Below are 20,037 nucleotides of genomic sequence, written 5' to 3' on the forward strand. Positions count from 1 at the left end.
ATTTTTAGTTGGTAAAAGATAACATTTCACATGTCATCACCAGAATGGCTTTAGACAGAGGCTGTGATTATTCAGCATCGTTGCATGAAGTAGATAAGACAGTATTGAGAAATAAAAGTTAGACAAAGTCTTTTCATCGGCCAAAGCTGAGGGAATGAGCAAACACGTGGTATGTAGCCTAAATGAGACTACATTTGTGCAAAATACATAGGTCTACTCTTCTGTATCGTTTTGTAACTTTTAAATAGTGGTGTCAACATTAACAACAGGCTGCATGGCCGTAATAACCTGCTTTTTACTTGCCCCGTGCTGAGTATGAGTCAGTTCTGTCTGAAACATTCCTCCAGTGTGAGACTGGCCTCCCCCGCTGCTCCTCCAGCCAGAGACTGCGCACAAAGTGCGTGTGCAAGCACAAATCATAAAGTTAGAGGAACCGAGGTGCAGGATGGGCCGCTGAAGAAGAGAGAGAGAAAAAATCAGCAGAGAGAAGCAGAAGGCAGCATTATCGGACAGACTGGGCACTACTGCAGCCATAGACACTGAGCAAGTCGTGTAGATTTAAAGCAAACATGGATTTCTCGACAATATTCTGTTGTCGTGTATTCCCTAAAATGTTTTTGCTCCTGTTCATTGCTTTAAAGTCTGCAAACGCTGCTCCTTCGCCTATTATCAGATTTCCAGGAGACGATACTCCCAAAACAGACAAAGAAGTTGCCTTGGTAAGTCATTTTGAATAATCTACTTTTCATTGTTTTGTAAAGTCACTAAATTAAGTCGTGTTTTTTGTGATTTTCGATTTTGTTTTTTGTTGTTGTTTTTTTCTCAGCACTATTTGAATAAATTCTATGGATGTCCACAAGACAGATGTAACTTGATGATGTTGAAGGACACTCTAAAGAAAATGCAAAAGTTTTTTTCTCTGCAAGAAACTGGAGAGATTGATGCCAAAACTGTGGAGATCATGAAAAAGCCCCGCTGTGGCGTCCCAGATGTGGCCAATTACAACTTCTTCCATAGAAAACCAATGTGGCAGAAGAAAGACATCACCTACAGGTCAGGGGCACACATTCCTGATAACATCTTACCTTTCCAGGTTTTGGTGAGTTTAAATGTAGGAGTGCCAGTTCAACCCCAGTATCAGTTACATGGGACATTGTGGGCTGTGCAGTGTATGATGTTGTCAGTGCAATGGTATTTTAAATGTTTTTGGTGTTTTTTGCTACCTTGGCCCTGCTTGACCCCAGTCCACCCTACCCCCATGGCCCCCAAAGGTGTTTGTTTCTTTTACAGCAACATTCCTACAGTCTTTTGTTTGGTTTCCTTTGAGGTCTGCAGCAGTGTGAATCAGGGTGTTTATATCATTATGGGTTTATGAGTCCTGGCCTGTCAAGTACGTCTGAGTTTGTTTGTCAGAAAGACAAAGCCAAAAACAACAGCAGTGACCTGGAATGTTTTTTTTAATGTACTGGACACAGAACACAAATTTGGGGATAGCAGGCTCCAGAAGGGTATTTCTTAACCACATCATAATTCATGAATCAGCTCTAAAGCCTCATTAAAGTTGTGTTGAAGTGGAGGAAATTGAATAACAAATGGTGCAGATTTCAAGGTGTGTTTTAAGGTTACGTCATTAGAAAGTAAAAATGTATTTGCAGAATCCTGGGACACACACCAGATCTTGATGAGGAGGTCATAAATGACGCTTTCTTCAGAGCCTTTAAAGTGTGGAGTGATGTCACCCCTCTCACATTCACAAGACTTATGGACGGAGAGGCTGACATCATGATCAACTTTGGTCGTAATGGTATGTTTAGCCTAGATAGTTTTTACAGTGCCATTTCAAGCTATTGGTTAGTCTGTGCTCCTGCTTTTGCTAAAATAGAAATGTGTATCTCTAAAATTGGCAGAGCATGGCGATGGATATCCTTTTGATGGCAAAGACGGCCTTCTGGCCCATGCCTTTGCCCCTGGTCCTGGGATTGGAGGAGACTCTCACTTTGATGATGATGAACAGTGGACTCTTGGAGAGGGACAAGGTACCTTCTTCACTTACAGTCTATAATGTCAACCAATACTTATTTACAAATTCATTTATGTGTTTTCCCCTGTGCAGTTGTCAAATCAAAGTTTGGCAATGCTGACGGAGAGTTTTGTAAATTCCCATTCCTGTTTATGGGCACTGAATACAACAGCTGTACTGCTCAGGGCCGTGATGATGGATTCTTGTGGTGCTCCACAACCTACAACTTTGATGAAGATGGCAAATACGGTTTCTGCCCCCATGAATGTGAGTTTGAAAGTGTTTGTCAGTAATGGAATGAACCTTTTTCAGTGACTGTCTAAGTATGTTTGTCAGACATTTTGTTTATCTGTTTTGTTGCTGTCCATGGTACTTACTAACTACCTCAACACTGTACACTGAATGTTCAGGTTCTAAGAATCTAGTGGCATTTGATACTTCCATATTACCAGCAAATATATTAAGTTCTTATTTACAGTGCTGTTCACCCTCGGTGGAAATGCTGAAGGAGCTCCATGCAAATTCCCCTTCACCTTTCAAGGAGAGAAATATGACGGATGCACCACTCAAGGAAGAGATGATGGCTACCGCTGGTGCGCCACAACTGAGGACTACGACAGAGACAAGACCTATGGATTCTGTCCTGAAACCGGTACTTTCATGTTTTACTTAATTTCTCCACTGAATAAGTATTGTTTTCATGCGATCTTAAATTATGGATGGTTGTTATCGTTAGTGTGTTTGTCTGGACAAACAGAATAGTGTTACATACCAAGTTGAGTCCAAACCAGTGTAAATGAATGTAGACCATTTGATTTGAAGCCAAGTGCAAGTTTGTCTCCATAACTAGTGTAGTAGTATATCTCTTTCTACGAGAATGGTAATTAATTTCTTGGCCAATTTTTAATGCTGCTAATAAGAATAAAGTGTGGGTCAAGCCTGCAACCTCGCCATAATGACTTTGGTCCAAGTCATGTCCTTGTGGTTTAAGCCTGGCTAAGAGCTGTGCTTCATTGCTTGTGTGCTGCATAGAGACATAGAACACTGGATTTGTCGGTCTCCTTGTGGTTTTCTAAAAGCCTGTATTTTATTCTGAGGAATAGAGCATTTTTCCAGTTGATCCATTGCACTACATTGTTTCAGAAGAGTTAGATCCTTATATTTTATTTTAAGACTTTGAATGACAAAAAAATAGCACAAACACATCTTGCCAGGTTTAGATTTGACTCTCTTTGAAAGCAAGTCAATTTGTGTGCATATGCTCATTGGAATTTTGCCCAATGTTTTAGTTATTTATATTTTGTAGCATCTGCCCAAAATCTTCATTCATGCTGTTCCCAACAATGCACTCAGTCTCAGCACAACAAACACAAATGCATTTCTATCTTTCATTTACTCTCTCTCTTTATCCGTACTAAAAGTGTAATCATTTAAGATGCATAAGGTAACCATGTTGTTCATGGAAAATGCTGAACATATTTTATTTCTGCAGCTATGTCAACAGTTGGAGGAAATGCAGAGGGAAGCCCTTGTGCCTTTCCATTCACCTTCCTTGGAAACACATATGAGTCCTGCACCACTTCAGGTCGCAGTGATGGCAAGATGTGGTGCGCAACTACTAAGAGTTATGATGACGACCGCAAATGGGGATTTTGCCCTGACCAAGGTACAACCAAAGATTTCTGAGAAAAGCTAATTCCTTATAAAGTACTTAAGTATAATTATATCTTGAATGTTGTACCTTATTCATTGGATTTGAAAGTTTTGAAAATGTTTTTACCAACAGCAAATTCATTTCCATACAAGGACATTATTTAAAATGTAAATGCAATAATATATGTATATTTAATTTGCATTATGTCCCCATTTCCCCAGGCTACAGCTTGTTCCTGGTGGCAGCACATGAGTTTGGTCATGCTCTTGGTTTGGAGCACTCCCAGGATCCTGGAGCACTGATGGCTCCTGTTTACACTTTTACCAAGGACTTCCGTCTTTCTCAGGATGATATCAGTGGCATTCAGGAGCTCTATGGTACAGCTTTAAAAGAGAATTTTGAACAACCCCAAATGCATGAAAACACAACTTCCTTATACTCACATTTGTTTTATACAGGTGTGCCAACAGACAAGCCATTGCCACCCACACAGGGTCCAGTTACTCCCATGGACATCTGTAATGAACCTGTTGTCTTTGATGCTGTGGCCCAAATCAGAGGAGAGACGTTCTTCTTTAAGGACAGGTAAACACATGTCACATTACATACTGGACCTATAGCAAAGTTTCATTAAATTATACACTATCAATTGATGTGTGTAATGTGTAGTGTGGCACTCAAAGATGGATGCTGTTCCCACACTTGCATGAATCCAACTGCAACCTGAACAGTAATCAGGAGTTTTGTGTCTTTGCATGTTGGAGCCAGCTCAAAGTGACCTCTGACTGACCATGTTTAATATAAAATGTACAATCACACGACAGGCAATTAAGACTAGTTTTGAAAGAAAGTAAATATTTATCTATGTTAGGTCTCTCCAGTCTCTTGTTTTCCTTCCTACTATTTCAAGCCTAGAAAGCTTTGACCTTTATAATGGGACTAACTTTATTCTTCTAATTTTCCTGAATTTTTCATGACGTAATGTGTTATTGTTGCTTTCCCCCACCTCAGCATAAATATATGTGTGTCTGTGTGCAGTTCTTCTGACAGGACCAAAACCAAGACTAAGCCGTTTAGTGCACGCCCAGATTTACAGTTGTTGTTTTTTTGTGTGTGTGTTTACTAACAACAGGCTCTGAGCGTGTGCTTTATTTGTAACATTGAACAAAAATACGATGACGCACAAACCTAAACTATATGCAGATTGTAAATTGTTATTTTGATAGAATTTTCAATTATATATAATTTAAAACTCATCTTTGTAATTGTGATGTTCTCTTTTGTTCCTAAAATTGGGTCAATGGAAAAGTATTGAGACACTGTCGTTGTTGTACAGCTGTGTATTGGAAATCTCTGCATGATGGGTCTTGTTCCACTGGCGTCGGCAGCCTTAGCCCTAACGAAAACCAGATGCTCATGAATCAGGCCATTGTGGCTGCTTCCACTGGTGTAGTGCTTGCACTAAAATCCCCCCATAAAACACGCATTGCTCCTCATAGCTCCTCCTGTCCTTTCCCCCCTTTCTTGGATGATCCACAATATATCCCCTAGACCAATATTTTTATCTGTTTGTGCCAGGTTCCTGTTCAGGTCAGTGAACTTCAGAAGCAAGCCAAGTGGACCAATGCTTGTCGGCACCTACTGGCCAGACCTTCCTACCAAAATTGATGCAGCCTACGAAAACCACGATGAAAAAACTGTATTCTTTGCTGGTAAGTTAGGGAAATCTAACATTGGTTGTAACAATCTAAGTTCTATCATTTTTGATAACCCTTTGCAAATACTATTGCACAAACATTTCCCAAAGTTGGAATGTTGGCTGCGCTCTCATGTGTAGTTTTGCTCTTGGGAAACTTAAGGCGCCTTCCCCTAGCTATTAGTGGTTTATGACACATTTTCAGAAATGTATTAATGTGACAATTTTCCTGAATACCAATGAGGTTTTTTTGAAGCATTCAGCTTATTTGGAGACCTGTAGGCTAGAAGGTTTTCTGTATCTTGCCAACTGTCTCTAAGGAGTACAAACTAATCATAATGTGCTAAATCAATTGTAAAATGTGTTTTATGGATTGTAGGAAATGAGATGTGGGTGTATAAAGCAGATGAACTGGAAAGAGGTTATCCCAAGAGGCTCTCAAGTCTTGGGCTGCCCGCTGATATCCAGCAAATTGATGCTGCTTTCAACTTCAGGAAAAACAGGAAGACCTACTTATTTTCTGGAGACCAGTTCTGGAGGTTGGCAATTTCTTATATTTCAATATTATATTATATTACAATTTGAGCTAAATGTAGTATGATGAGAATTCCATGTAACCAATAGGAATATCTGCCTCTTGCTCCTCATCTGGGACTATGACATTATCCCATTCTATATGATAACCACCAATGTCCTTATTTGCATGTTTTTGTAGGTATGATGAGAGCAGACAGTCAATGGATCCAGGCTTTCCAAAACTTATTGCTGATTCTTGGAACGGCATCCCTGACAACATTGACAGTGCTTTCAGCCTGAATGGAATTGGTAAATTATTTTGATTCTAAATGGTTGTAGTTAGGGGAAATTCAGTGGCCTGTGTTGTACATTTTTACATAATACAACATTTTTACCAAGTGTAATGTTTGTGACTCTTCAGATAGTTGTAGCTTATTCCCTTTGCGGTCTAACTAACGTACATACAGTAAACAGCCCTGTGTAAACCTTATAAGGCCCCTTCCTGTCAGAATAGGGATATAAAGCAGGGCTGTGTTGCTTCACAGAGGTGCTTCTGTATGTATCATTTACATAATTCAACTATGGTCTAACATTAACAGGTTCAAGCAAGCAAGTTTCACTTTTTTACTGTAAAAGTTAATTTACATAAAACAATGTGTTTCTCAACTGCAATCTCATTTTAACACAAACCTGCTCACTTGTCTTTTCCAGATTACAGCTACTTCTTCAAAGGCAACCACTATTTCAAATTGGAAGACAGCAGCTTGAAGATTGTTAAACTTGGTGAAATCACAAAAGACTGGCTGGGTTGTTAGGCTTTTTGAATCACACATAACTGGTATTTTTAGCAGTGATGTCTTGCCTCTGGACATTGCCACACACATAATGAAGTATCCTATCCACTGACACTGCCTCTTAGGCTTTATCATGAGGTTGCAGTTTTAGCTGAAACCCCCTCTAAAAACTAAAATAGGCAAAAGGATATGATACGTTATTGATGCTGTCTTATTTTGACAGTTTTACCAGTTTCTGTATAAACCCATGTTTGACTGGATTCCCTTTTGTTGTTTTGATTTTTTGTTTACTAAGACATCAGGTATGTCCACAATGCACTGAACACAGTGCTGTAATATGCTGTGACATAGTACAAAACCAGTAAGACTTACAATAACATGTAAGATATCTCCATTGTTTGTATGATTTTATTTTTTGTTTTTTTTGTGTGCAATACATTTCATTTAACTGAATGTGCACAACATGTCTGACCGAAAATGGTGCTTTAAAATTAGCTTTTGCTTGCTGTCCTTAACATGTAACATTTAACATTTACCTAGCACTTTGTATTGGACTGTGTGTGGCTTTGTATTATGGAAGCCAGTATATTGCTAAAATTACTTTTTGGATTTCCAGAGAAAGATTTTAAGGCACAGGTTGCCTCAAGAAGATGTTCAGGTTGTTGCATAGTTATGTTTTATTATTTACATACCTTTTTTGTACTGTAGATATTGCTATGTGTTGGGCACTTTGTCATCAATTAAGATGGTCAATAAATTACATTTGAGATGTTGAGAGTTCATTTTCTGTTGAAACAAGTACCACTGTGTTAATGTAAATGAAAAAAACAAAACAAAAACAGCCTGTGTAAAATGTATCTTAAGTAATGTCCGTTTGTGGCCAGGTGCATAAAAACAGTCCTTTTTTTAGTGTGCTGATAACTGTATAACGTTCTTTCATTTTCTGTTTTGGTAATGTCACTTTGTCTTTTATTGTAGTCTGTGCTCGCTATAGAAACATTCAGAATCAAATACTGCCATCTTCTGGGCATCCACAATATCGCACCTACAGCATACACATGTGATTCCTCAGCTTAATAAAGGCAAATATCTGTTATGATTTTAGGGTTTTTAACAGTTTATCTGTAGGTCTTTACATCGCCTTTCTAAACAGCAGTCATTGCCTGCGCACGTCAGATAGTGTGATACTGCAGTTGTCCAGTAGGTGGAGCCTGCAAATCCAGACTTGTTCCGCTTTACGCGCGTGCGCCTGTGTGCGGGACTCGGGAGGATACTAAAGCGGTATAGTGCACATAAGAGAAAAGGGCCTGAGTTCAGGAAGTAAAGTGACATGATAACCTAAAGCTCGGTCACTTCTTCGCTATTCCTGGTTTTACGCTTTGGAGAGCGCTATGCCGACGCAGCGAGTGTCCGCTCTGCCTCGGCAGCAGTCCCTTCTCCTGCCCGCGGTTATCAACCCCTTCGTACAGGACACAAAGCTCAGCAGAGGCACTATTATCCGAGTGAGTATTGAGATCCTCATATGGACAGGTCTAGGTAAACACGGCCGCCTGTGCTTTTGTTTTCTGCGCACAGACCCAAATCTGAAATCATTTAATAAATGAACCGCCAGTGCGCGCGGGGCCTAATCCTCCCCCTCACTCTCTGGAAATCGGCTTGTGCGCTGCCTGTGTGTTGAGCTATAAACAATGACCTGTTTTCTAGAAACCCGTGGATTTCTTTTCCTGCTCTGTGGAATGTCAGCACCATGAAGGGAATGCGTTATGACAGCTGTCTGCTCTTATTGTGACAGGACTTCCTCTAATTTGCCATGTATCTTTGTGTCCCTGTGTCTTTAGTGTGCTTTGATAGGGATCGTCCTGGTCCCTCTCCGGGCCATCCTCATGTCTCTGGTTCTCATGGTAACGTGGCCAGTCTCAGTTATCATAACCTTCAAGTATCCCCTGAAGGGAGCCGAGCCAATGACAGGATGGAGACGGTAACCAAAGCACACACCTTTATAAAAAGACCACCTGCCTATGAACTTTGATAAACCTTGTCAATTTACATGAAGCAGTTACAGTTACAATATTAAGCAAATCACAGGGAGAGATAGTAGCATCCAGTGTATCTATGTGTCTGTGTGACTGTACCACAGTTATATGGCTGTACCAAAGGCCCATCCACAAAGTTATGTATTTAACTGCATAGAGAGCTTTGTTGTTATGTAATTCAGAAACGTTGGCAATAACATGAAAAAAAAAAACTTTTTTTTTTTTTCTGACATGGGCCTGCTAAGACATTCTTTAAGTTTAGTTCCTCTGATAGAACAATGCTTTAAGGTTGTCGGTCTCAAGATTAGGAAGTGAGAGTTAATGAGCTGAGTATTTTTTTAATCTATGCATAAGCACAGTTGCACAGCATATTTTTTAATTATTTGATATCTGAAATGACACACCAAATCCTTAGAAAGAACTGAAACACTGCAATGCAATAAAGTCAAATTATTATATTCAGAATAAACTTTCCTGGAGTTTAAGGAAGTGGTGAAAGATGTGTCTTTTGCAATCTGAGTTTAACAGAAATGCACATGCTGATGTAACCTCTCACCCACCAAGGCTTAACTTTAGCTGTTATTAATACATGTGTGTTTGTATTTGCAGGTTCTTGTGCCAGAATGTGATGGCTACTTTGGGGAGGTTGTACTACTTTAGTATGGGCTTCAGGGTGATAGTGAAGGGGAAGCAGGTGAGCAGCAGTGAGGCTCCTATCCTGGCTGTGGCGCCACACTCCACTTTCTTTGATGGGATTGTTTGCCTTGTGGCTGGTCTGCCCTCCACAGTGTCCCGTGTGGAAAACCTGGCTACACCCATCTTTGGCCGTGAGTCAGTTTACATTTCCCACACTAATGACAAAAGAGTTTATGTGATGGTGTGTAATAAAAAATGGATGCCTTTTACAAAACAATCTTGTTTTGTATCATAGGATTTGTGCGCTGCCTTCAGCCTGTGCTGGTATCCAGAAAAGACCCAGACTCTAGGAAGAATACAATAAAAGAGATTGAGAACCGAGCTAAGTCTGGAGGTCACTGGCCACAGGTCAGTAAACGACTGTTAGATTGCACTAATTAGAGTTACATGAAGATAATCTTTTGATTTTTCTGTAGCTTCTGATTTTTCCAGAGGGAACTTGCACAAATCGCTCATGTCTTATTACATTTAAACAAGGTGTGTAATTGTGATACTATTGGTATGCTCAAAGATGGTACCTGTCTTTTCCATTAATTATTTTTGAAACATTATCCTATGTAAAACATTACAGTATTTTACTTTAGATAATGTTCCTGTTACAGAGGTTAAGTATGTTACATCTTGTATTAAATCTTGTTTTGTTTTAGGTGCCTTCATTCCAGGTGTTCCTGTACAGCCTGTTATTTTAAGATATCCAAATAAAATGGTAAGATATTGCCAGACAAAACTTAGAGTGATGTAATTTTAATAAATTAAATCTCCTTAAGCAAAGCTGAATTTATGAATGTGTTTTTGCAGGACACAGTGACCTGGACCTGGCAGGGATTTGGCTCGTAAGTTTCTGACTCACAGGTATTTCCTCACTTCTTATTTTAGAAATAGTACTACTGAATTTCACTGTTTACACAGGACCACTCTACTTCTCCTTACATTATGCCAGCCCTACACCACAGTGGAGATAGAGGTAACACGTGCATCTCTGTTTGGTGTTTTTTCACTGCCTTGCTGACCCTAAAACATTTCTGGTATTAGTTCCTTCCTCCATGCATTCCCTCAGAGGAGGAGAAGAAAAGCCCCACTCTGTTTGCAAACCATGTGCGAGATGTAATGGGCAGGTAGGTGTTCATATACATTTTTGTTAGAGAAAAACATTTGTATCTTAAATATTACACATGATATGAAACATAACATGATCTTTTTTATAGAGCTTTGGGTGTTCCTGTTACTGATCACACTTATGAAGACTGTCGCCTCATGATCTCTGCTGGAGAACTAACCTTACCAATGGAGGCTGGGCTGGTAGAGTTCACCAAAATTAGTCGCAAACTAAAGTATGACTCCCTGAATAATATGAACCAAATCATAGTCAACAAATACTACAAGTTTCTGTTGTATTCACAGTTTAAAATGGGATAATGTGAAGAAGGAGCTAGAAGGATTTGCTAATATTGCGAGATCATGCAAAGGAGGGCGCATTACCATAGAGGAGTTTGCCAAATTCCTTCAATTGCCTCTTAACCCAGCCCTCAAAGAACTATTTACACTTTTTGACAGGGTGAGGAAAAAAATATACAACATTATAAATTGTATATAATATTATAACTTTTGGTACTTGATATCTTCTAGGATGGAGATGGCACCATAGACTTCAGGGAATATGTTATCGGGGTAACAATCTTGTGTCGCCCTGCCAACACAGAAGATGTTCTCCGTATGGCTTTCCGGGTAAGAACACAGATTTCAACATAACTTTGTTGGTTCGTATATGAAATCACTTAAAGCTGGGTTTTCTGATTCAGAGTCTTGTTTTTGGCTCTGTGTTTGAGTTTTTGGCACTTGTTACTGCATTGATAAGAGATAGAATACATAACTAGATGCAGACAGTACACAGTGGTCTCATTTCATCACAAAGTGCTGCTTTTACAGTATGTTCTTTGGAGGAAAAGAAAAAGTCAGTTATCCAAGTTCTAATGACTGTTGGCTTAGTTAAGAGTCAACATGTAAGATACTATATTTGATCAAAAGATACATCCCTTGCATTACAAAATACATTTTGGCATACATAAAAGTGTAATATTTGTATGGAGCCAGAAAAATATAAACAAAAAATACATGCATTGTTTCCACTAAAATTCTCTAAAGAGCAAGTGATTTTTTTTTTTTTTTTTTTACATGGATCATGTGAACTACATGTCTATCCTTTTAATCTGCAGTGTACAGTACATTCTGTAGAAATCCATTTTAAAAAAGTGTATTGTTTAATATAACTCTTTTATAGCTGTGTTTTTTTCCAATTTAATAGCTGAATCTGAGGAGGATGTATGATCCAGGGGCAGGAAGAGTGTGCTAAATCACCCAGCACTTTACTAAGTTGATGTGAAGGCCCAGCAGACAGTTGGTTCTATAGTACTGAGCCAGTGTAGACAAAACAGAAGCAGCAGTTGCCGCTGGTTGGACAATGTCATGTTGATAAAGTGTTGCGGTTGTTAGTGTGACTGTTTGATGCCTTTTTAAACGCCACTTGTGGTGTTTATTTACTGTAGATCTTTATAGTAAAACCAACCTCCAGTCAGTTCAATAAATCTTGCTCTTATTTAGACCGACACATATTTGGAGAGCTTGATTTTTCTACCATATATAATGTAATTTATTAAAATACACATTTATTAAAACAACTTTTTCCATAAGATGTCAAAGAATGATGGACAGCATGACATTTAAATATGACCAAGTACTATGTCATGTCACTGATGATTATTCATGTGTATGTTTTGTTTCTACAGTTGTTTGACACAGACGAGGATGAGAAAATCACCCATGAGGAGTTCACTGCTCTTCTGCGCTCTGCTCTGGGTGTGTCCAGTCTCAACATGACCAAGCTCTTCAAGGACATCGATGCAGACGGTTCTGGCTTCATCACATTCAGTTAGTATTAGCGTTGCAAAATATTTATCAAAGATTTAACATAATATCCACAGATCTTATTTTTCAAATTTTCCTTTTTTTTATTAGGTGAATTCCAAGCCTTTGCATCGACACACCCAGAGTATGCTAAGCTGTTTACTACTTACTTGGAGCTTCAGAGATACCAGGCCATTCAGGAGGCCCCACCTGGGGATCTGGAACTGAGCAGTCCCAGCATTTCAGAGGACAAGATGGAGGACAGCGTTTCAGACAAGAAAGAGGACTGACAACTTGGACTGAGGAGTTACATTAACAGTCAAGGGTAACACTTTACAATAATCCACATTCAGTTATATCTCAGAAATCTCAGTAGTATTTTAATTCAATACTTTATTAACAGAACATGGGCAATGTATTCACCGCTCTGGAATTATATTTTAATACAAAATTTCAGTAGAAAATAGACAAAAAAGTAGAAAATATCAGCCAAACAATAGTTACTCTGAGTTATTTCCATGTCATTACAAAGTTACACAACGGTTACATGCTTTTTTACTGAAACATTGCTTTGAGTGTGTTTATGCTATGAATTATAGTGCCTTATATTTTAAAACCACTAAGGGTTAAACTGACGTAGAATATGAATTCACACCCATGTTCTGTCTGAGCTGTGAGCTTATTCATCGTGGTTTCCTGTAAATAGATGTGAAATTTGCCACATCGACATCATTTTAAACAGAAGCAAAGACTCCTTGTGCTTCTGTGTTGCAGTATAATTAGTACTTCATTATGGTCTCCTATTGCTAGCCCACCATGTTCTGTCTACTACACATGCTGTGTTTTACACTTTTTGCAGCGCTCAGGGACACAGACCGTTGTAAGATGGCTGTATAATTAGCCAGAGGTTTGCTTTGCATGTGTATCCATTTGCATTTCCACTGAAGATCCATGTTGCTGAGTTTGCAGTACAGCTTTAACTTCGCTAAAGCAAATCCACTGTGGAAAAAATGGGGCAATTTGTGAGCAAAAAGGCAACAGCACTCCACGCATCCAGCATTCCAACAGGGTATATAGTTATTTATACTGTGCAACCATTAAGTCATTATTTTATCTTTTTGTTAATACAGCAAAGTTTGTGTTCAAAATAAACCACTTTGCTTTTTTTTTTTTTTTTTTTTTTTTTTTTTACATTTTTGCATTTTATTAAATTACTAAGAAGCTCTGTCCAGACTAATTAGGTACACGTGTAAATAATTCTCATTCTCACCACAAGGTGCCAGTAGTTACCTGTAAAAAGTTGTCCTGTTTTATTCTTACATAATCTTATTTAATTATAAGGTAAACTCAAAATACGTAAATATATTTGGTCTTAAAAAAGAAAAAATAAATATTCTGTTAGACAAACTAAAACAATATAAAATACCATATCATGATGCATAGATTCTACAGCAGGTCAATATTAACAGGGATCTTAAGCTTTGAAATGTTTTTGGGGTTTTTTAAAGCTGACATGACAAATTATAGTTACAAGGTGAGATTGTACCAAACAAATGTTCTAAGATAACTGTGTGCCAAGTACAACTGAATCTATCATGACAACACGTTCTCTCCATTATGGTCTTAAATCTTAACATTTCAAGAATTTTTTTGAGTAAATAAATGATATGTCTGTGTTGACTTATGTGTGTGCTCTTGTACTGTCCTGTATGTCATTTTGTATAGGAATGACTGAAAACTATGGGCATACAGGTTTTACAGATTTTACATTTAATGATCATCTTTTTTTGTTCTTTTTTTATCAAACATCAAATAAATCATGAAGAAAATATTAATAAAATAAATGTATTTGGGTAAAAAACACTTGCAATAGTATTATTTATACAAGTTTATAATAACTACACCTTAACTAGTCTTATTAAACATGAACAAAGACTTAATTCATGAAGAAAACAGTTTATTTAGAATGATTCAGAGTTAGTAACTACAGTAATTACTTAATAAAAAACCCTATGATAAATACTCCTAAACTCTTTACGAAGTTACCAAGCCCAGACCATTCTTTATAAAGTATTTTTTCATTATAATTTTAAGTATTTGTTCATGTTTTATAAAGGCTAAAGTGGATTTTTTTTTTTTTTAGTTGTGTTCTGTCACTGTTCTGTTGTTTCTGCAAATGCATACAGACTTTGTCCTATAGCCTAGTCTTTATCAGCCTAATTATATATGCAAATGTAAATTGGCTCACATTATTAAAGACCTGTTGCTGGACATACTGTCATTATCAGCCGCGGATCCCACCTTCAATTTGCTGTAACCTTTTCCAATGCACAGAGCTTCATTTCTTTTTAATCACAATTGATGAGAAGGCAAGTAATCAATTAGGTCCGCTGTTACAACTGTGTGCACCAATACCTCAGAAAGAGACATCTTTTTCGTCCCTTTGGTCCCCGTTGCCTTAGTGCTGCTCTGTGGATATTGCTGTATCCATTTGAGCCGTGGCCGGAGGCTGGCCCTGTCACGGCTGATTGTGGGAGATATGCATGGGTAATGTGATTTGGCCTCCCCGGGACCTGGATGAGTGAGTGGTCGCTGCAGGTACGGAGGGCCGGCTCGACCGGGGCCTCACATCGCCAGGCAGAGGTAAAGGTCACCGCAGACAAGCCGCTGTGAAACTGTTAAACTGAAGTGACACCGGGAGTGGCCCCTCATGAGCAGGTGCCCCCACGCTCACGGGGCAGAGGAGAGGGCCCGGCTCCAGCCGCGTGGCATTTGGGACCATCTGCACAACACTGTCCTCTGTGTCCACTGTGTCCTCTGTGTCCACAAGAAACTGAGGATTTACTCTGTTATCCGCTGACTTTTGGGCGTAAAGTCACGTTTCTCTGGTCCTCGTTGTTTTAGGCCTACATGTAGTTGTAGTAGTAGTAGTCGTAGTAATAGCAGTAGTAGTAGCAGTAGCAGTTAGTAGTTGTAGTAGTTGTTGTTGTTGAAGGTGTAAAGTCAAGTCTCTTGTTCTGGTTGCTTTAAGCCTACATGCTACAGTAGTAGTAATAGTAGTAGTATTAGTAGTTGTAGTTGTAGTAGCACTAGTAGTAGTAGTAGTAGTAGTAGTAGTAGTAGTTGTAGTAACAGTAGTAGTAGTAGTAGTAGTAGTAGTAGTAGTAGTAGTAACAGTAGTAGTAGTAGTTGTAGTAATAGTAATAGAAGTAGTAGTTGTAGTAATAGTAGTAATAGTAGTTGTTGTAGTAGCAGTAGTAGTAGTAGTACTAGTACTAATAGTAGTTCTAGTAGCAGTAGTAGTAGTTGTAGTAATAGAAGTAGTAGTTCTAGTAATAGTAGTAGTAATAGTAGTAGTAGTAGTAGTAGTGGTTGTAGTACTAGAAGTTGTTTTTGTTGTAGAAGGTGTAAAGTCAAGTTTCTCTTTGATTTGTTCTGGCTGCTTTAGGCCTACATGTTGTGTAGTAGTAGTAGCAGTAGTAGTAATAGTAGCAGCAGTAGTAGTAGTAGTAGTAGTAGTAGTAGTGTTGAATGCATGGTTTGTGGTGAAGGGTCTTAAACTTCTTTGTCTCCATGCAGATGTTATTGTTTTGCCTGGAATTGTCATAAAAACCATCTCCATGGAAAGACTAGTACTGTTGCCTCACAGTGAGAAGGTTGTGGGTTTGACTGCCAGACAGGCTCAGCCCTTTTGGTGCAGAGTTTGCAGATTTATCCCCGGGCTCTTCGTTTTCCCCCATTATCCCAAAACATGCACAGGAGGTTAAGCTAAAGTAGTCCTGACCAAGCCTAGCTCAAGATGTGCTCCGGCTCCTGACAGATCCCCCAGAGGTAATGAAGGACAGGTCAGATACTCAGGATGAATTTCACTACACGAATAATAAAGTATAACCCAAAATACTTACCATTACTCAACACTTTTTGTCAAGTAATTATTTCCTACTATTCAATGCTAGAGTGGTGTGATTTGTCATGTACAGTGTTCTATTTTTATAATTATTTCAGTTCTTTCACTTCTAAGAACATATGTCCAACCGTGTTAATTACGAGACAATGATAAACAGAAGATACACGTCCAAACTCTGATGACCCCAAACCTCATATACGATGACAGTTTCCCTTGCATCCCCCGCTGTTAGAAAAGTGTTAATAGGTTTCTTTCCACAGAATAGTTTCTTTTCTCATACATTATGCAGCCAAAACTATGGGCAGTTCTGGCAGCTCTTTTATTCCAAGAGCAAAAGTTCAAGAGACAGTTTCTTTTTACTTATTAGACTTTTGTTAGCACAGGGATATTTTGGGAAGCATTGCACAGGGAAGAACACATTTATTTTGGATTTATGTTGACTTTCCTGTCTGAAATAACAGGATACCTCAAAGTGTGTATATTTGACCAGGGCTTTTGTCTTGTATGACAAACATTTTTCAGATTGTCAATATCCTATGTGTTATAGGTAATTGTTTGAAAAGAATGATTCACTTTAAGGATATGTACACCTAGATGTTTTCACAGTAAATGGCTCCATCAATCTTACAAGGAAAACATTTGGAATACACTTTACATCCTCACACGCAACGGATGGGTTTCCACCCGTTGGCATCGCTGGCATAATTTATTGTGTTTTCTGATTAGTGTCTGGCAGATTAACTACCATACAATCAACCTGTGGAATTTGAGACAAACATGGCTTCTGTCCAGCACAGAGTTAAATGTGTTTTGAGTTGTTCAGGGAGCGACTCAAGGTGCAAGCCCCTGGTCATGGTTCCTGATCTCACCCTATGACTCCTTTTTAACAATGTCTTTTCCAGTATTTTCTTTTTTTCCAAGTATTGTTTTTGGTAGACTTAGGGGTCATGACACCATGGGACAAGGCCAATAAAAGTTTGTAAACCTCTTGAATTAGCTGGTGTTGAAAGTGAAGTTGCACGGCGATATGGAACTGAAACTACAGTATGGTGCCTGTTACTGCTTACGGGAAAGTTTTGCTTCATACGATCCAGTCACAGAACTTGGTTGCAGTTTGAGAAATACTTTATAACTCATAATAAAAGGAGATAAGTAGCACTGTATATCGCTTAAACACTAAAGTTAAATGACTTATACTGTGCATTGTATCTGTCTCAAGTTCAAATAAGTCAAATGAGCCAAATCTGTGTAAAATATATGCTAAAAAACAGTCCATAGAATTACTGCACCACACACAAAAGCTGAAAGCAAAACACAAAACATAACTTGTCATTGAAAATAAAGACTTAAGTGGATAATAAAAACTCTGTGAGCCTTGCAAAGTGACTACTATGTTCTCTGCATTTGGCCCATTTGCTGGGATATGCTTCAGCCAGGCATGACTTGACTAATGGAAACAAGCAGAAGAAGCAGAATTAATTATTATTAGGACAAAGCGGGTCTGAACAAAACCGTAGTACACTGTCCAGCAAGCGCACATCAACCGCACACATGCTTGAATAATCATAATAGGTCACTAAAAGTCTTATCACAAGCAGCCGACGTTGTGTTATAGAAACGTCATACACCAAATCTCTTAAGACATTCCCATTCCCGTTTATTAATGTACTAAAAAGGCCTTCAGCTAAACTTCATGATGTTGAATTACACTCGTCTCTGGATAATTAACTTTTTTCTACTGTCTTGCTTCAGGTACTTTCATAGAACACAATACACAATAACGCACTGCAGTTCTGAGCCGTCCATTCTCATTAGTGCGACTGTAGTTACTGTTAGAATAAATGTGGTTGCTACGATGGAGTAATCAACAGCTGAAATTGTGAAATAATGTTCTTAGTTTATGCATTTTGATCAAGGGAAATCATAGAGCGTCAGAACTGCAGAAGTGGAACGTAACAAAGCAGAAATTGCAAAGTATTATGCAAATTTTAGGTATTATTATTACATTTTTAAGCGGATACTTTTTACTTTTACTTTACTACATTTGAGAGCAGTTTGTGTATTTTCTAGTCCACTACATTTTTGAGCAGGATTGAAAACGTAAAGTATTTTTATTATTCTTTGAGACCTGCTGAAAATGCTGAGGGGTTTATTTTCATCAAGTTTATAAATTGAGCAAAGAAAACTATGCAAAAAAAAAAAAAAAAAAAACCTAGACAAAAACAAAAATTCAGTTGTTTCTGCAGAAATCTTTACCAAAGTCAATGCATCTGAAGCGTTATCAGATCTCAGAATCTGTGTGAAATACTTTAATCTTTACACCTTATGTACTTTTATGTACACTTCAATACTTTTACTTAAGTAGATTTTTTCCATGTGATACTGCAGAACTGTAATAATACACATTGCTCATCCAGTGACCTTTATATTTGATAGAGTCACCAGATGTGTATTGTGATATAAAGCGTCAACATGTATATGGCTTCAGACTGTCAAAAAGTAGTATAGGTACAAGCATAAAAAACAAAAAAAACTAAAACAAAAACAAATTGTGTAAGATTATCCATTATATTTTGAGGCAGGCTATGCAAAATTGAGAATTTTTTTAGCTTTCTACCACATTATAACATTGTTCTCTCATCAAAAACATGTCTGAAGAAGTTCTAAATGTCATCCTTGCATGTTTGAGTAATCTAGTGATCTCTCCCGGGGCCTATTCAGATCCTCCTTATGGTCAGCTGTAAGATTCTGTGGAATACTCAGCCCACAAACCTACGTCATCAATGCTCCCACACGACAATTATCCATAAATATACAAAACATGATGCAAAACTGTTGACAAACCTAATGAGATGTGCAGTAGTTTCAATAGTGACAGCGCTCTGAAGGGGGAGTGACTTAACGTGGAGAGCAAAAGACTAAAAGTGAAACTAGAATGAAACTTATACAATATGTTAATATGTTGTTTTTGACAAATGCAGCATTTTCAAAACAATAAAAGGTAACATGGTAATCTAAATATGTGTTCGCAGTTAATACCCCCACAATAAAATACTCCCTCTATGAGTAATCAATGAGTAGATTTAACTTTATACTTTTACGTAATGTTTTGCAACCACCAAGACTAGTATATCTAACTCAAAATACCAAAACTTAAGAATAGAGGAAGACATTGTTTAATCCATGAGCGGAGACAAAGGCAGAGCTTCTAAGACAATCTGAGTGTGATGGGACATGGGAAAGCTATTTCAGCCGGTTCAGAGAGCTTTAACTAGGCCCCCAATATAAGCCCACTTAATGCTAATGCTATGGCCGAAGGAACGGGGAGTCGTAACTTGAGTACACACACTTTAAACTGTACAGATGCCATAAATGGTAAAAAAATATACAATAATACTTCAACTGATTAACAACTACTGCTTCCTGTATTATTTTCCACTGTAATTACTCCATATTGTGCTATAATACTTATAAAGAACAGCTAACACAATATACATTTATTAAAGATTAGATACACTACCCTCTTTTTACAGCTTACCAGGATTGTTACGAAAGACAAGTAGTGTTTGCTCTCAAAATCCAAATCATCACAAATAAAGTAGATAAAGTAGATCATTTTAATAATCCTAATTTTTGACCATTACAAAATTGTATTTGTTTTGCATCATGGTAGCAAGTGGGTCAAGAGTCATGAAGGGATGAGGGGAGAGTTAAGTGGTTGAGAAAATCCACATAACACTGGATTTATTGTAAAGGAGGTAAAGTACCAGTACATGAACTAATTTAGGAAGGTCCCAAGCTTAGTGACATATAATTAAAT

The 20,037-nt window shown here is 38.1% G+C and overlaps 2 protein-coding genes across 2 annotated transcripts; both read left to right on the top strand.

Moving 5' to 3' along the window:
- The first annotated feature begins 396 nt into the window (after nucleotides 1-396).
- mmp2 (matrix metallopeptidase 2) lies at nucleotides 397-7,455 on the top strand. The gene is made up of 13 exons (XM_033991715.2): nucleotides 397-719; nucleotides 827-1,053; nucleotides 1,656-1,804; nucleotides 1,908-2,036; nucleotides 2,114-2,287; nucleotides 2,499-2,672; nucleotides 3,513-3,686; nucleotides 3,896-4,051; nucleotides 4,133-4,259; nucleotides 5,253-5,386; nucleotides 5,750-5,909; nucleotides 6,086-6,195; nucleotides 6,598-7,455. The coding sequence occupies exons 1-13, from the start codon at nucleotides 570-572 to the stop codon at nucleotides 6,699-6,701; spliced, it is 1,968 nt and encodes a 655-aa protein (XP_033847606.1). The 5' UTR covers nucleotides 397-569; the 3' UTR covers nucleotides 6,702-7,455.
- A 462-nt stretch (nucleotides 7,456-7,917) lies between these two features.
- Nucleotides 7,918-13,481, top strand: lpcat2 (lysophosphatidylcholine acyltransferase 2). Its single transcript, XM_033991717.2, has 14 exons — nucleotides 7,918-8,182; nucleotides 8,519-8,658; nucleotides 9,323-9,540; nucleotides 9,645-9,757; nucleotides 9,826-9,886; nucleotides 10,057-10,115; nucleotides 10,208-10,242; nucleotides 10,319-10,373; nucleotides 10,442-10,524; nucleotides 10,615-10,740; nucleotides 10,811-10,964; nucleotides 11,036-11,134; nucleotides 12,193-12,334; nucleotides 12,422-13,481. The coding sequence occupies exons 1-14, from the start codon at nucleotides 8,072-8,074 to the stop codon at nucleotides 12,598-12,600; spliced, it is 1,575 nt and encodes a 524-aa protein (XP_033847608.1). The 5' UTR covers nucleotides 7,918-8,071; the 3' UTR covers nucleotides 12,601-13,481.
- Nucleotides 13,482-20,037: the final 6,556 nt, after the last annotated feature.

Source organism: Periophthalmus magnuspinnatus, chromosome 3 (genome assembly GCF_009829125.3).
Source record: "Periophthalmus magnuspinnatus isolate fPerMag1 chromosome 3, fPerMag1.2.pri, whole genome shotgun sequence".
Taxonomy (NCBI): Eukaryota; Metazoa; Chordata; class Actinopteri; order Gobiiformes; family Gobiidae; genus Periophthalmus; species Periophthalmus magnuspinnatus.

Coding starts and splice junctions, on each gene's coding strand:
- mmp2 (XM_033991715.2), top strand. CDS start 570: ATGGATTTCTCGACAATATTCTGTTGTCGTGTATTCCCTAAAATGTTT. Junction 2,288..2,498: donor CGGTTTCTGCCCCCATGAAT/GTGAGTTTGAAA, acceptor TCTTATTTACAG/TGCTGTTCACCCTCGGTGGA. Junction 2,673..3,512: donor TGGATTCTGTCCTGAAACCG/GTACTTTCATGT, acceptor TTATTTCTGCAG/CTATGTCAACAGTTGGAGGA.
- lpcat2 (XM_033991717.2), top strand. CDS start 8,072: ATGCCGACGCAGCGAGTGTCCGCTCTGCCTCGGCAGCAGTCCCTTCTC. Junction 9,758..9,825: donor CTGGAGGTCACTGGCCACAG/GTCAGTAAACGA, acceptor ATTTTTCTGTAG/CTTCTGATTTTTCCAGAGGG. Junction 12,335..12,421: donor TTCTGGCTTCATCACATTCA/GTTAGTATTAGC, acceptor TTTTTTTATTAG/GTGAATTCCAAGCCTTTGCA.